The sequence below is a fragment of the Lepidochelys olivacea genome (genome assembly GCF_965140295.1).
Source record: "Lepidochelys olivacea isolate rLepOli2 genome assembly, chromosome: 3".
In the NCBI taxonomy this organism is placed as follows: domain Eukaryota; kingdom Metazoa; phylum Chordata; order Testudines; family Cheloniidae; genus Lepidochelys; species Lepidochelys olivacea.
Genome location: NC_140413.1, coordinates 169,760,317 through 169,775,811, shown reverse-complemented (window position 1 = coordinate 169,775,811; position 15,495 = coordinate 169,760,317). Strand labels below are relative to the sequence as shown.

Here is a 15,495-nt window from a genome sequence, read left to right as displayed (position 1 = left end):
ACCATAGACAGGTGTAAATGACTACAAAAGATGCAAAGCCAGTGAGAATCAGGACCCATGTCTACACAGGATTATTACTTGAGTAAAGAGACCATTTTTGTGTCAAAGCCAAACATACAAGGCAAAATCCTCAAGTTCTTACTTAGAGTCAAATGCTCTACTAATCAAGAATGACCCTTGTAGGTAAGTTGAAACCACTCATCATTTTCAAGTTGCAAGCTTCCTGTGAATTCTTTTGTTGGTGGGTGGAGTTTCTTTCCCCTCTTTCTGTGGAACAACAGATGGTTCCACCCACTATGCCTGTGAATCTCAGGAGATCTGACAGAAGGCCTATGTGCCTGCACTTCTAGTTGGCTCTCTGCCACGCCCTGGAGCATGACTCCTATACTCTGGGCAGTCCACAGAAGTTTAGACTCTTGTGAGTGGAGTCTACAGACATTTAAGTATTTGCAGGATCAGGGACTTTGTATGCAGTAACTTGCATTGGAGTTTCTGGGCTTAAGGTGGAAAGACTTGACTAGAGCCCATCCCCTCCCCTCCCCTCCAAACCTATGGAGCTTTGAACCCTAAGGGCTCCTTTGTGAGGGGACTTCTTCAGTACAATTGGAGAGAAAGTGGAAGTATGCTGTGGAAGTGGCACCCCTCGTATGTTGGTAGGAGTCTGCATATGGAGAGTCTTGAAGGGACAATCCTGCCGAACTCGGGCAAAACTTTCATTGCAGTCAGTGGGAGTTTTGCCTGAAGAAGAATTTGAGTAAAAATATTGTAGAAATTTTTGGATTTGACCCCCACAGAAGCAATTTAAAAAAAAAAAAAAAAAAAAGTGTGTTCCTTCTAACTAAAGGTTAGCCAGATGTCTGTGTTAAATCCACATAACTATTCCCTAGATCTTCAAGATGAAACAGGCATACTTTTAATTTTACACCCATGAAAATGATAAAAATTAGTTGAAAATAACCAAAGAGATGGTGTTTAAAGAAAGAAGGTAGATTCCTGAAATAGTATTAAATAAGTTAGGCCTCAAACACTGACTCCATATTCTTAAAATGTTGCACAGTCTGATGTTACTCAGATGCTGTTCTGCCTACATGTGTCTAAATGTGGTTTAGTTTTATTTCAGAAAAGTTATTTTCTTGCTAATAGTTGCTGATGCAAAACTATGTATTATGGGATGGCTTCACTATTGGATTTAGTTCTTTGGTAAAGTCTGTACATAGAAAGAAAATCAATATATTTTATGGAAAAAATCATCTTATTTTCAAATATATTTAACTGATATATTTTATTAGAAGGTTTGTAAATATTTTAGGAGCTCCAGTGTAAAAATATATATTTACTTTTGGGTGGGAAAGCAATGGAAATAAAAACTACATATTTAATGTAGTTTGTGATCTCTTCCAGATATAGCTTCATATTATTAGCATCTGACTTGCATGCAATTTAATTTCAGGATGTAACTTATTCAGATTTGCACTAGGATGGCTTAATTTCACAATTTAATATTTGTTTTGGTTTTTCTGATGTTTTTTGTTTGGATTCCATATACTTGGTACATATCAAAAAGCACTATGTATAGACAATTCAGTTCTGTTTCTTTTGTAACAAGTAATTGTTGTATTTGTAAATCTAAGGGTTTTATGTAACAGTTTGCCAAAAAGAGGACAGTATTTTCTAGTGAATTTTATACTTTTGATAAAATGTAGTTTGTTGGGTTTTGCTACCGTGATGAAAATTTCTTTTAAATAAATTAATCTGTTAAAAATTGGGGGGTTGACAACAAAGTTATATATATGTAATAATACACAGAATTACTTTATAGATGATTTTTCAAAGAGCATTCCTTAATTCTGCTATATGGCACTGGTGAGGCCTCAGCTGGAGTACTGTGTCCATTTCTGTGTCCCACGCTTTAGGAAAGATGTGGACAAATGGGAGGGAGTCCAGAGGAGAGGAACAAAAAATGATAAAAGGTTTAGAAAATCTGACCTGTGAGGAAAGGTTACAAAAACTGGACATGCTTAGTCTTGAGAAAAGAAGACTATGGGGGGAGGGTGACCTGATAAATCTTTAAAAAATATTAAGGGCTGTTATAAAAAGGCCTGTGATCAATTGTTCTCCATGTCCACTGAAGGTAGGACAGAAAGTAATGGGCTTAATCTGCAGCAGGGGAGATTTAGGTTAGATATTAGGAAAAACTTTCTAACTTCGAGGGTAATTAAGCTCTGGCACTAGGGTATCCCCATCAAAGGTTTTTTAAAACGTATTGGTAAGCACCTGTCAGGGCTGGTCTAGGTTTACTTGGTCCTTCCACAGTGTAGATGGCTGGACTTGATGGTCCCTTCCAGACCTACATTTCTAAGATTCTGTGATTCTATATCTGGTAACTAGGATTCCAAAATCATTCCAGTAAAAAGTGTGTTGTTTTCCTCCCGCCCCTTCCCATATACAGCGTTAACATTTTTGGCATAGTTGGTCACAGTAAAAAGTATTACATCAATATGTTCAGAAAGAGAGAGAAGATTATTTCATCTTTTAAATTTCTGAGGTGCCATAACCCTAAAACAAACAATAGTGTATTTAATCTTGTTTTGGAAACATATCTGTCAAATAAATAGCTGAATAACTCTCTGTCCTTTCCTTCATCTGGTATAGTCTTGTCTTAACGTTTCTGCTGCTGATATATGCTTGCTTGGATATTTTGGAATGTTCTACAACTAGAATCTAAATCCAGAAAGAGCTTCCCTTTCTTCCTTTCTTACTCCCTTGAAAATTCCCTGTCAAGGGTCCTAAAACTGCATTCCTTATGTGTCTGAAACTCCCCTAGACGCTGGTGTAAGTTTTGGGTGTACAAAAAATACAGAAGCCATATTATATTATTGGTAGGTAGTACTTGTTAATATATTACCCTATATTATTTTTTTCTGGCAATGATAGAAAAATTGAATTTTTAGGAGGGATGTGGTAATTTGGCAAAGAATAGAGAGGTCATTCCATGAAGTGGTGGCATGAAAACAGCCCAGAGCACGGTGGGAAAGTTCAGTTGTATTCATGGTTGGCTGAGGACAGAGTTTATGGGGGGGGGTTAAGAAATGTGCACGTGCTCAGAGGCTCTCTAAAGGGAGAGAGAAGTGTGTACATATCTATTTAAACACTATTTGCGTAAAGCACTTTGAACAAACAGAGTTTCAAAAGCTTTTCACAGAGTTCTAATCAGCTACATTTGCCTGAAAGGTTTATAGCGGCCTTTGACTTTTGATTTGATTTTCTTAGGTTTGTAGTCAGCCGCACGCCGGAGCTTGGGTGGGCACCGAGAGGGTCGCTGTGGCGCTGGCTGTTGCAAAGTCTGTCACGGTCCCTGCGTGCTCCGCCTTGTTTTGCAGTCGTGGCTACGGCCGCCTCTAAACCCCCTGAGAGCAGCGCCGGCCTAGAGCGATTATAAGCGAGGCTGTGAACGAGCAAGGGGTCGCCCCCAGCCCACCACGGCGGGGATGACACTGGACAGACGCCGGCGGGCGGGAGACGCTTTCGCGCCGCGCTCAGCCTGTCCCGGCTCCAGCCAGGGCGGAGCCGATTGCTGATCAGCGTTAACTCGCATTTCAAGGACCCGTAGGGATCAGCCCCAGGCCGCCGCCCGCTCCCCGCTGGGTGCCGCCCAGGCAGCGCCGCCCAGGAGCGCGCCGGAGGCGGGGTGGGTGGGGGAGGGGCTGCGGGCTGGCAGCTGTTCGAAGGGCGCCTCTTCTGGTGCCGAGGGGGCCAAGCACGAGACGCAGTGCGCAGGCGCGAGCTGGAAAATGGCGCCCGAAGCCCATTCCCCTCCCCCGCCCCGCCCCGCCCCCGGGCAACGGGAGTCCCTGGCTCGCGGCTGGCTGAGGGACGATGGGGTGTAAGGCAGGGCAGCCGCCCGGGGGCCTCTCATCCTTCGGCAGGCAGGGGCTGCGCCTCCCGCTCGGGCTCCGCCAGGGGAGGGGCCGCCCCCGGGACGGCTGCAGGGCCCAGCGGGGTGGGGCCTGAAGCCGACGCTGTGCTCAGGCGGGGGTGAGGCTGTCGGCGCCGCCGCAGGCTTTGGGGACGGTAACGGCGTGGTGGGGTCTGGCTCTGGCTCCGCCTCCGGCGCCGACCGGCTACAGCTCCAACGCGAGCGGCTGCCGAGTTTCAGGCGGGAGGGCGAACTCTATGGTAGCTGGTTGCGGGTGGGGCCGCTCTATCCTTCCGGGGTAGCTCTATGGTGCGGTGGCTGCCGGAAGTTGCCGGGGGGCTGTGGGCAAGATGGCGGCGTGGGGAGGCGTGAGGCGCCTGTGGCGGCGGTGCTGCTGCCAGGTACCGGGGGCGCGGGGCGGGGCGCAGCGACAGGGCGCGCGCACCCGAGCGGTGCTCCGATCTGTCCCCAGGGCTTCCCTGCTCCGAGTCCAGCCGCCCCTGCGCTCCCCTGACCCGAGCCCTCGGCTGCTCCTTCGCCGGGTCCCGGGCTGGAACAGCCGCCGCCGCCCTTCGCGCGCTGCCGGACACGAGCCAGGGCCCTGCCCCCACCCCGCGCGTGGGTGTCCGCAGCCCCTGCCGGGGTTACAGCCCCGCTTGGCTCCCGGCTCAGCTGCTCGTACCCGCAGCGGGGCTCGGGCTCCTCGGCTGGCGCCCTGGGTGCCGCGGTAGCTGGGCCAAGAACTGAGCGGCCACAGCCGGTGTAGTCTGAAAACTGCTCCGGGTCCCTCTTTGCGACTTAGGGTGTAGGGAGCATGCTCAGTAACCGCTGCTGAAGCCACTGCCCTTCACCCTGCCCTGACTTGGCATCAAATTCCCCGGACTGCTTTTTATAGGGGTTCAAAGGGGGCAGATCAGAGGGGGATGGTCTGAGTCTGAGCAGGGGGTGGAAATTCACTAGTCAGGGGGTTCGAGCAGCTGGAAGTAGGTTTAGGATAGGGGCTGAAAGGCAAAATCAGGGACAGGAATACGAGCTGGGGTTAAACCCAGGGGTGAGGCACTGCCAGAGGGTAAAACTGGGGCAGAGGGAGTGACGGTTACCCCGGTGGACTGAGACACCAGTGTTTGCAAAAATGGGAGGGGCAGAGGGGCTTTTTCATTTCGCCTTCCACAGGACAGTGCCTCTTAGAATGGGCTTCCCAGGGCTGGGTTCTTAATGGCACAGGCATTCCAAGGCCTCGTCACCACAGCTCCTCTCTGTCTGATGTAACCTGCTGAGGTGCTGAGGGAGACTTGATTTGGTGAAATATTTTACATATACCCCTTCAGAAACAAAGAATCCCTTATCAGTTTATATGACTGCATAAAGTCTCATAGCAGTTCACAAATTTTTCTTACTTGCTGCTGGGATTCCCTGAATTATTCTGAGCGCTTCATCATTTACCTTTGTTGTTGTGCTATTTAATTTATATTTTAATAACAAATACTTATTGAAAATATGTGTAAGTAGTTGCTAGTAGTTTTAGCAATGACATCTGTGTTTCTAGTATTGCATTTGCTATGTTTTGTTAGCACAGTAAATGAAGCTGCAAAATAAATGATGTTTAAATGACCTCACTCTGTTAAGAGGTAATTGATACTTATGTACACCAGGCAGGGTCGTTTGAAAGCTGAAGACTTTTATGCTTCTATCCAACAACACTGTCAAGTTTTAGCAAATTAGGACAAGTCAGCAAATAAGAACAACTTTACATATCACTAACTGCTACTAGTTACAATTTGCTACCCCTGTTCCAATAACAGATTAGGGCAGATAGCAGCAGTTTAATATCAGTAACTGCTACTAGTAGCAAATTACATCAGATAGCCGTTTTTCACACTACACTGGTTTGCAGCGTGTCAGGCCTAGAGAGCTGCACGTAGCCCATCGCCTTGAGGGGTTGGGTAGCACCTGGGAGCCCTGTTCCTGGACCAGGATCCCAGCCTAACAGGGCTGTACAAAGGCAGAGCAAATAGGCAGCCCTGCCTCCAAGAGTTGACAGTCTTGGGACTTTCCCCTGTTTTTACGTTTAATTCTAAGTTAGTCTGAGACCTTGATTGTGCTTAGTTAATATTGCTGAGTAGCTGGCTGTGCTATGGAAGCCCTACTTGAATTTCTCAGGTTCTGCCCTTTGGCTAATTGTGTTTGACTTTCATGTCCATGCAGATGATTCCTTTGGATTGACTCAGGAATTTGTAGCTACATGACAATCATAGGAACATCTGATCTACTCATGTCACTGGCCGCATCTGGGCTGGAGTTGAGGGTTATAGCTTTGGATATAAAAAAGTTGTCCTTAACTTGGGTTAGCAGCTTGAGTTCAACCCAAGGCTCTCCTATAGGCTTTAACCTAAGCTACAGAGGAGTTGAAATTAGAGTTGCTGTGTCTTCTATGCTATTTTAATCCAAGTTAAGAATACACTTTTGTGGGGGGGTGGGGAGTAGGGTAGATATACTCTTTATCCAAGATTATTGATTTAGGGCTGTATCTATCCCAGTGGAGCAAAGGACCTGTTTCAGTGGTCCAGCCTTGTAGAGTATCTATCAGGGTCCATCACAGATTGCTTTCTGGAAGTGTACTCTCTCTAAAAGACAACTTTAGCTATGAATTGGTTGGATTTTGTAATCTATGAATCTATTGTTCATGGCCATTGATATAGTGGCCCCCAAAAGCCATCTCCCAGTTGTGCCCTGGCATGGTTACTGTGGCTTACGGATTACTTGGTAGGTGAAGCAAAGAGATGTGGGAAGTATCTTGCTGATCCTAACTGAGGAAATGAATTTTGAAATCTTATGATGTGGAAGTGAAAGTGACAAAGATTTGGGACTAGGCTACTTGAGGGACTGCTGTTTTCACTGTGTAATTTCTGCTACAGTTGAGGTCAGAGGTGGTGCTTGAGCTAGCTCTCTCAAGTTTGAGAGTAAATTACCAGTTGGGGTTCCCCATTAAGTCCCTCTACTTTGGAATTTGCTGTCTTCCTCAGTCTGCACTTCTTAACATTCCAAGCTCCAAGGTTTGCTTTTTTCCTGAAGTGCGTATTGGGGAAGGACAAAGTTGAGGCTCTTTTGGATGACTGTTAGGAGAGGACCAGTTTTCTTTTAGCCAGGAGGGTCAGCCTGTATATGGAATTTGAATTAAATTGTGCTGCAGTTTGTTAGAATGTCTGTAGCCTTGTGGGATGGCCAGCTTTTGAAAGAAATTAAAAATATTTGATTTATATTGTAGAATAAATGGAACTATTACAAAACTTATATTTTAATATGTGCTGAATGCCCCTCCCACTACATATATTCACCAATTTACCTTACAGTCCAACTTGTAACACATTTTCAGATTACCGTTAATTTTATTGAGCAGAATCACATGACTCTGTACTGTCCCTGTACATATTATTAGCACAGTGCAAGAAAGAAAAAAGTGTGCCAGAACAATGCTTTATGCATTTAAATAAAGTTAAAAAGGCTACAATGTTTAGTAACACAAAGGAGCATAACTTCTCATACTGACGATTTAAAAACAAAGCTTGATGAAACAGTAGATCACTTTGAACACTGAATCAATTACAAATGTTTGTGTCCAGAATGAAATTTTAAAAACATAAATTGCAAAAAATGGAATGTAAGAATATAAATCTGCCATTCAGTCAATTAAAAGGGATAAATGATGCACCAAGGTATAAACTTAATACCTGTTGTGAACTTGAGATGCCCATTCTTATTTTGAGGAGGAGAGGAAAGGACATTAATTATCAAACATCTTCTCTTCTCATTCATTTTATATAGACAATCAACTTTCTCATTCATTTTAACATATTCTGCTACTTTAATATTCTGTAGTTATGAAAGTTAGTGTGTTATATTCACCATGTGCTATTATAAGCGTGTGTATGTATATATATTTACATACAAACACCTATATTAAGATTGCAGAGTCAGAAGTTAAAAAATGTTGGAATTAAGGTTTCCCATACAACCTTAATTTTGCCCCCTTGTGTATATGCATTATAATAGTCTTTAGTTACATTATCACAATTTTTTCTGCAGGACCCCTGCCTCATTCAGTGCCCAGGGGTCCTGCAGAAAAAAATGTGATGATGTAACTAAAGGCTATTCAATATATCTTTTATACTCATTCAGTGTGCAGTCCCATTCAATATTTCTGCATGCCATTCATGCGCTTTTCTGGGGTGCTTATCGCAATAGTACCTGAGTGCTTCACAAACGTTAATTAACTTGTCTTCACAAAACCGAATACTCATACTTCACTAGACTGAAATAAGACAAACCCCACTGTTTGTTCAAAGTGCTTTACACAAATAGTGATTAAATATATATGTGTACACACTTATTTCTCCCTTTATAGAGCCTCAGAGGATGTGCAAATTTCTTAAAACAACCCAATAAACTCTATACTCGGCCAAACATGAATACAATTGAACTTTAGCACCTTGCTCTGGGCTGTTTTCATGCCACCACTTCATGGAATGATCTCCCTATTTTTTGCCAAGTTACTACATTCTCCTTAATCACATCCCTCTTAAAAATTCAATTTTTTTATCATTTCCAGAAAACATTATAATATATAAATATAGTAATATATTGTAAGCTAGGGAGGTGGCATTATCCCTATTGTAGGACAGGTGATGAACTAAGGCATAGAGAAGTTGCAGCCAAAATTGTCAGGTGTTCACTAAAATCAGGAGAGTTGATTTCTCAGAGTAGTTAGCATTTTTATAGCATTTCATATATTCAACTGCAGCTCTAATTGACTTTGTGAGTGCTCAGCTCTTCTGCAAATCTGACTCCATGTGTCTCAAGTTGGGAACTTTGAAATAAGGGACACAATTTGCAGCCACCTGTGAATATGTTGGTTTAAGTGACTTGTCAGCATTACATAAGAACTCCATGGCAGAAGCTGGAAATACAATTCAGTTCTCCAAGATGATATTTAACTGCTTAAACCTCAAAATCCTCCTTTCTCTTCCTTACAGTCCTTCCTCATTCACTACACACTTCCTAACTTCTGCAGCAAATGAGATGGGTCCTGCAGACGACAGCTTCATTCACTGCACAATCCTGATTCATTCCCTGAACACAATTTAGTGTGGGGTGAATGAGTTAGGGGTCTTGTGGGAAAAATAGCATGTGATCATGTAATTACAGACAAGATGCACAAGGGGATACGTTACAGTTGCATGGAAAATCTTAACTCTAGCATGTCCTCCCTTTTGAGTGCTTGACTTTGGAACATTAACTTTCTTTTAAAATAGATTTTTGCATGTTATTTCCTATTTCAAAACAAAACAAAACAGAAAAGCCAGAACCATATTGACCTAGCTTATATCAATAGCAGGGTTGGAACTTTTAGATACATAGCACAGGTCTCTACCATTTGAGCTAATGAAGTAACTGGTGGCAGTAGCAGGCTTTTCTCCTGTGTGGATCATCCACTAGAGGGAGATGACACTTGCCAGTGGGTTTCACAGCTGTTTGCGAGGCAGCAGTGGAGTATTTAGACTCAGGAATCCTGGATTCTGTTCCAGATTCTGGAAGTGAGTGTGCTTTTGCAGTTACAGACTCTTCTTTCCCTGCCTGTCCTATGCTGCCCCTGTGAAGCCTGTCTCTGTGCCTCCCCTTCTCCCCCTAAATTCCAGTAAGGCATCATCCTTTTCCTCCTGGGTGCTAGCAGGGGGACCATTGAGAGTATAGATGAGAGTCTCCTTGCTGTGAGTTCCACTGCCCAACATCTGGGTGCTGAGAGCAACAATGGCTGGACAAGTCCTGCTCAGCTCCTGGATCCCTGGACTGGAACAGGCTCAGTCACTCTGGGGATGTTGCCTGCTCAGTCTGGTTGCCCCAAAGGAGCTATGGGGGGTGGAGAGTGCTCACTAGAGATAGAATCTTACCTGATAATTTACCTGCTAAATGCTAATACATCTCTACTGAGCATGTGCAAACTCTGATTTTTCAGAGACACATAAAGTGGCCAAATTTGGATGAACTGTCCTAGGGGCAGAGTTAGCAAGTCTACTAAATTACATGAAAGCAAAACTATAAAGACTGTAATTGTACTGTGAAATACTGTACGTATTGCTATCCTGCATTCAGAAATGGAATGACATCACATGCTGGAGTCCGTTATTGTGCTAATAAAATTAGTAACCTTCAATTTTTGTATTGAGTTCTAACTCACAGGTATTCTTTATAATTATGATTTTGTATCATTGGTAATCAGTTAGTTTCTTCCTCAGTCCTCTTATTTGCTGGTGATTATGTACGTGGGCATATATAGTAGGTAATGAGTTCTTATATTTTTGTATTCATGTAATGGTAAGGTATTGACAAGTAAAGTAACTGTTAACCCAAAAAATTTTCCTGTATGAGCTAGTCAGATTTGCATTTCCAACACACAAACTTTAATGTGGAATTTCTGCACAGATTAAAGGTAATTCCCATATTACTTTAGTTCTGAATCCTCTAGAAAGATACCATACAAATTAATTAAACTAGTCATTTTTTGATGTGTTCAACGAGGGCAACATTCACTATAAAGCCTAGGTGTAAATGGACTTTGTTTAGGAATCAAAGTGATGTTTATTCAGGCCTATGCACTGGAATAGCAGCTGCTGCCTTTTTATACCCATAATGCAGCCATTCCAAACAACTCGGTCTACTCTCCCTTCTGTGCCATCATCTTTGGAGCAAGAACGAAACTCCTCTAACCAGTCTGTGTCTCATTGCTCTGCACCAACACCATGCATGGGTTTCAAGGTACTATAGAGCCTTTCTTCAAAAAGATGCATTTAATCCTTCATACACGAAGTTCTTCATTGTACCTCCAGACTTACATTTATATATTTATTAGTCTAGAAAACAATAACTAGCTTTTAACAAATCTACATTAAGCTGATAACCTTTAATTTGAAAGACACCAGCTGATGATTTAACTTATTTTCACAGGGACCAGGGACTTTTCCTGTAAATTACTCAAGCAGAGCTACGCCAAAGCAATATCGTTTTCTTCTGTGAGTATAACATTTAACAATGAAGTCTGAAAAACCCTGAGCTCTTAATTTGTAATCATGTTAAATGTGGTGTTTCCTCCCTCCTCCCATCTAGAAACAAGGACTTGTTGTGGGTTCAGTTCTCAGGATTCCACACTGATTTACACCATCATAAGGACAATTCTTTGGTATGTGACTAAGTAGACCCTCTACTTATTATATACATTCTCAGTAACAAAAGCAAATACACAAACTCAGACTTATTTCAGCATAGGTGAGTATTTTTTAATTATGCAAAATCCCATTAGGAGAAGAATATTTATAATATGAGTTGGATTATTACTCATTGAGGTCTCCTTTTCAATGACGTCCTAGGGTTACAATCTGCATTTAGAATAGAAATGTCGTATTCTTGTGGAGAGTCCTTTCATTTTAAAATACGTATGGTACACACTTTAAAAGGAGAAATTTTAATTCCCATTTTACTTAAATATTTTCTTATGTTTCTTCTTATCCTGGTGGAGGGAGTCCTGTGTATTTCTCATCAGCTACAGAGAGAATTGCTGACAGTGCAAGGCCTGAGAAGGCAACTCTTCTCCAGTGCCAAAAAAAAAGTAATATTAGATTGGTTTTCAGGAAAAATCTGCAACTCTTCAGAAGTTTCTGAGCTCTGCTCTTAACTTCAACTATTGCAAGCCTTACTACATTTTTTTTCCCGAGTCATCTTGAAGAGCCCTCACCCTCCTGATCAAGAACTTTTACCATAATAGCTTCTGAATGCTGAAAATGTAGAGGCCTGGTCTACGCTAGAAAATTTAAGTTGATTTAACTGTGTCACTCACGGGTGTAGTTATGTATGTTCAGCATAATTAAGCCAACCTAACCCCCAGTGTAGACAGCTTCCACTGTTCTTCCATAGACCTAAGTACTGCCTCTTGGGGAGGTGGATTACGTCTACCTATAGGAGAATCTAGGCCAATGGGCTTTGCTGTAGTGTTTTAAGTGTAGTTATACCCTAAGTCATGCACAGCTCTGCCGTCCTTTTCAGAATTGGTAATAGTGGCTAATTAGCCACAGGTTGACAAAACTATGCATAAAGTACAATTAGGTTGAGCTGCCTATAGTATTTTCCCCCATATAGGATAGTAGGGTGTACAAGATAAATGTGTATTGTATTAGTTAGCTAAGGGTAGTGTAGAGCTATCACCTAACTTGTCTTTTTCTTACAAAATGTAGGTATCCATTTCAGATGAACCGGACACATTATACAGGAAATTATCGGTTTTAGTTAAAGGCCATGATAAAACTGTGTTGGACAGTTACGAATATTTTGCAGTGCTTGCTGCTAAAGAACTTGGCATCTCCATTGAAAAAGTGTAAGTGTAGGTGACCTGCTCTCAGCTGCTACTTGTAAAACACTACCCCTTATAGCATTCATAGTTGTAGATTTTTGAGGTATGGAATTTACTTTCTCTAAGTGTTTCAGAAGTGAAAGATGTACAGTGATGGCATTTTTTAACTAATTTGAAGCCATTGGGATATTTCCCTGACAAGCTGTTTTAATTATTTTCCTTGTCAGCAGTAGGATACAATAATAGTTCAAGGACCATACAGCCAATAGCAACAGCTGTTACACACTCAGCACTATGTTAAACAGCAAAACATTGATAGAAAAGGGAATCTTGCCCAGGGTTGTGGGTATTTTTTTAAAGTACCATTTCAAACTTCCTGTAAGGACAGTATCATTGACAGTGCAAGCATCCCCCCAGGTATCATTAGAACCTAGCTGAATTTATTGGTCCTGTCCCCCCGTCCCTCCCCTCGGGTCTTTTAATAGTTATTAAGACAAAATGTGGCTGCAATACCAAAATACACTGGTACTTTTCACGCTGCCTCATTCACTTGTGCAAATGTCAACTAAAGCAGGGATCCTGGCATTAAATCCTGGTGGGTTGTTATGTAGATACTGAAAACATTAGTTGATCTAAAAGGGGTATGAATGTGATTTAAAATATGCAATAATGTGTTTAAATGATTGTGCATGTTAGACATGAACCTCCCAGGAAGATAGAACGATTCACCCTTCTGAAGTCAATACACATTTTCAAGAAGCACAGAGTTCAGTATGAAATGAGGACACATTATAGATGCTTGGAGGTGAGTAAGTGTATTTGCGGGAAGGAGAGAACTGAAATAGAACTTCACATGTAGAAAATGCAGTTTTGTCAAGCATTTAATGTTTGACACTCACTAAAATTCCTGAAAAATGTGTGTACTGATTTTACATTTAACCCCAGCATGCAGAATTTCGTAATCCTGTCTCAGTGGATACTAAAGAGAATACTTGTTATACTGGATGCACTTCATGCACCTTATATTAAAATAATAGTACTGAAAAGTATGGTTCTGAGCGCACCATTTTCCATATTGTATCTTTTATATTAAAAAATTAGAACAAAATGGCAGATAAACCACCTCACAGTTGCCTTTAAAAATAACTACCTTCCTCTTAAAAACAAAAATAACTGGCCACCACCCGTGTTGTGTGTTGAGGGGAAGAGATTGTCAGTGTTGGTACTGTGCCTAGCATAGTAGGGCCCTGACCTAGTTTAGGATGCTAGGATGTTATATAATACCCAGGAGCAGCCTTTCTAAATATAGGCTGCACTAATCAAACTACAAGTTAATCCCAGGAGGCTCTCTACGTAAACAAAGGTTGTATGTGTTTCTACAGTTGCAGAATACAGGTTAGGCAAACCCCTAGTCTGGGAGTACCTTCTGCTAACTGTGCGTGAGTGTGAGAGTGCAAAGATGATGCTAATTCTTTGCCTGTCGTGAAGGGAATGTTGAACCTCTGTGCTCTAGCTTCTCTAACTCTGAGGAAATTTTCCCATCAGTGTATGCCTATATCATTATACAGTGATATGCTAATAGCAGAAAATATGGCTACTTTCATTTTTAAAACACTTTCTGTGTTGTTTTAGTTAAAACATTTAACTGGCAGTACAGCTGATGTCTATTTGGAATACATCCAAAGAAATTTACCTGAAGGGGTTGCCATGGAAATAAAAAAGGTATAATTGAATTGCTTTCTTGAATTTCTAATAGGAGCTGTGGGATGAGTCTAGTTTTAAGATTAATCAGATGACAAATGATATCTGCTGGGACTAATAGCAAGTGTAATTTCTGGAATGTGCAGGGGGGAATGTGCAGAGACTCTGGGCTGGGGAGAACGGGAGTTCTCTAGGGAGCAAGGGATCCAAACAGTGGAAAGCACAAGATGAAGAAGGGATGGAAGCTGTACTATTCTTAAAATGGCTTCTGCCACTTGGTGGCCTTTCGTGTACCTGAATAGGTATTTGTAATTTGATTTGGGTAAATATGTATTCAGCAAAATAATGTATTCTAAATGAGGGAATTGTCACATCTAAGGTGCAGATTGGTAGATGTAATTATTTGCTTTGTTTTTAGACCAAATTAGAGAAACTACCAGAACATATTCAGAAGCCAGTTTGGGACAAGCTACCTTCAGTAGAAGAAACTGCAAGCACGTCATGAATTCTTCATGTACTAAAGCTCTTCCACATCTGTTAGCAACGGAAGCTCATCCTGTGCCTGTTAACATTTTAAACACAGCATCTTCTCACAGGAGTTACTCTCTATCCAACCTCAAACCCTGTCTTAATTTTACAAACAATACTTAGAAATTATGATGAGACAGGTCATTTGCTACACTAATTATCAGTGAGTGTGGATCCCAGCTCCAGGCAATTAGCAGAAAGACTGGACTGCTGTGAAAATGTTTTGTCTCTGTTTTTCTCTTTTCAAAGTCCTGTGGGGCCAAAACTTGATAAATTTACATGAACAGATCATGATGTACAGTAATGGTTTATTTGTGCATAAGCACCACAGGACTTGTGAATTTACTGTCACTGAGGTTGCTATTTGAAGCACATATCTCAGAGCTCTTATGTGACCTATTAAATTTTATTTAAAATATTTTTTGCTGGGGAGTCTCCTGAAAAAGGTTACATTTATCTTCTCTTGTTATACTTGGCAATTTGACAGTAAAAGCACATTGACGAGAACTTTCAGGACTTGTTTTAGTATTTACCAGTCAGCTGAGCACCTGGGGCACTTACAGGCCAGGTCAGTTTCTGCTGGGAGGCAAAATCAGTAACAGACTGGATATTTTCTAGTGAAACTTTTATGCTGTATACCCTTTGAACAGTGTTGTCAAACACGACACAGGAGATCTCAGATCAGACACCAACACTGTTATCAAGCAGCAACTGTGCATCAAGAAAGGACCCTAGAGAGACTATGGCAAAGAGCAAACTCTCTAGCTACTTGCCAGGTCCCCCAAAATACCTGTATCACAAAACTGAATACAGCATTTCTCCCAGAATTACACTGCTTGTACAGTAAGGGCTTGTCTACACTGCAGCAGTGCTTAGGAGAGACATTGCCCCTGGTAATGAGCTTCTCCAGACACTGTAGGTACTCCATGTCTGAGGTGGTAGCTATGTTGACGGG

The 15,495-nt window shown here is 42.0% G+C and overlaps 1 protein-coding gene across 3 annotated transcripts; it reads left to right on the top strand.

Moving 5' to 3' along the window:
- The first annotated feature begins 3,931 nt into the window (after window positions 1-3,931).
- MRPS10 (mitochondrial ribosomal protein S10) lies at window positions 3,932-14,958 on the top strand. Of its 3 annotated transcripts, XM_084624189.1 has the most exons (8): window positions 3,932-4,035; window positions 10,607-10,726; window positions 10,916-10,980; window positions 11,075-11,147; window positions 12,196-12,335; window positions 13,008-13,116; window positions 13,944-14,033; window positions 14,431-14,958. In XM_084624189.1, exons 2-8 carry the CDS (start codon window positions 10,715-10,717, stop codon window positions 14,515-14,517), a joined length of 576 nt encoding a protein of 191 aa, XP_084480315.1. In that variant the 5' UTR covers window positions 3,932-4,035; window positions 10,607-10,714; the 3' UTR covers window positions 14,518-14,958. The 3 variants fall into 3 exon arrangements, with proteins under 3 accessions (XP_084480315.1, XP_084480314.1, XP_084480313.1); XM_084624188.1 differs by lacking the exons at window positions 3,932-4,035; window positions 10,607-10,726 and adding an exon at window positions 4,110-4,317; XM_084624187.1 differs by lacking the exon at window positions 3,932-4,035 and having other exon boundaries at window positions 10,438-10,726.
- The last annotated feature ends 537 nt before the right edge of the window (window positions 14,959-15,495 follow it).

Excerpts from the sequence above, each read along its gene's own strand:
- MRPS10 (XM_084624187.1), top strand. The coding sequence starts at position 10,562 with ATGCACTGGAATAGCAGCTGCTGCCTTTTTATACCCATAATGCAGCCA. Across the intron at positions 10,981-11,074 it reads AAGCAATATCGTTTTCTTCT|AAACAAGGACTTGTTGTGGG; the intron begins GTGAGTATAACA and ends CCTCCCATCTAG. Across the intron at positions 14,034-14,430 it reads TTGCCATGGAAATAAAAAAG|ACCAAATTAGAGAAACTACC; the intron begins GTATAATTGAAT and ends CTTTGTTTTTAG.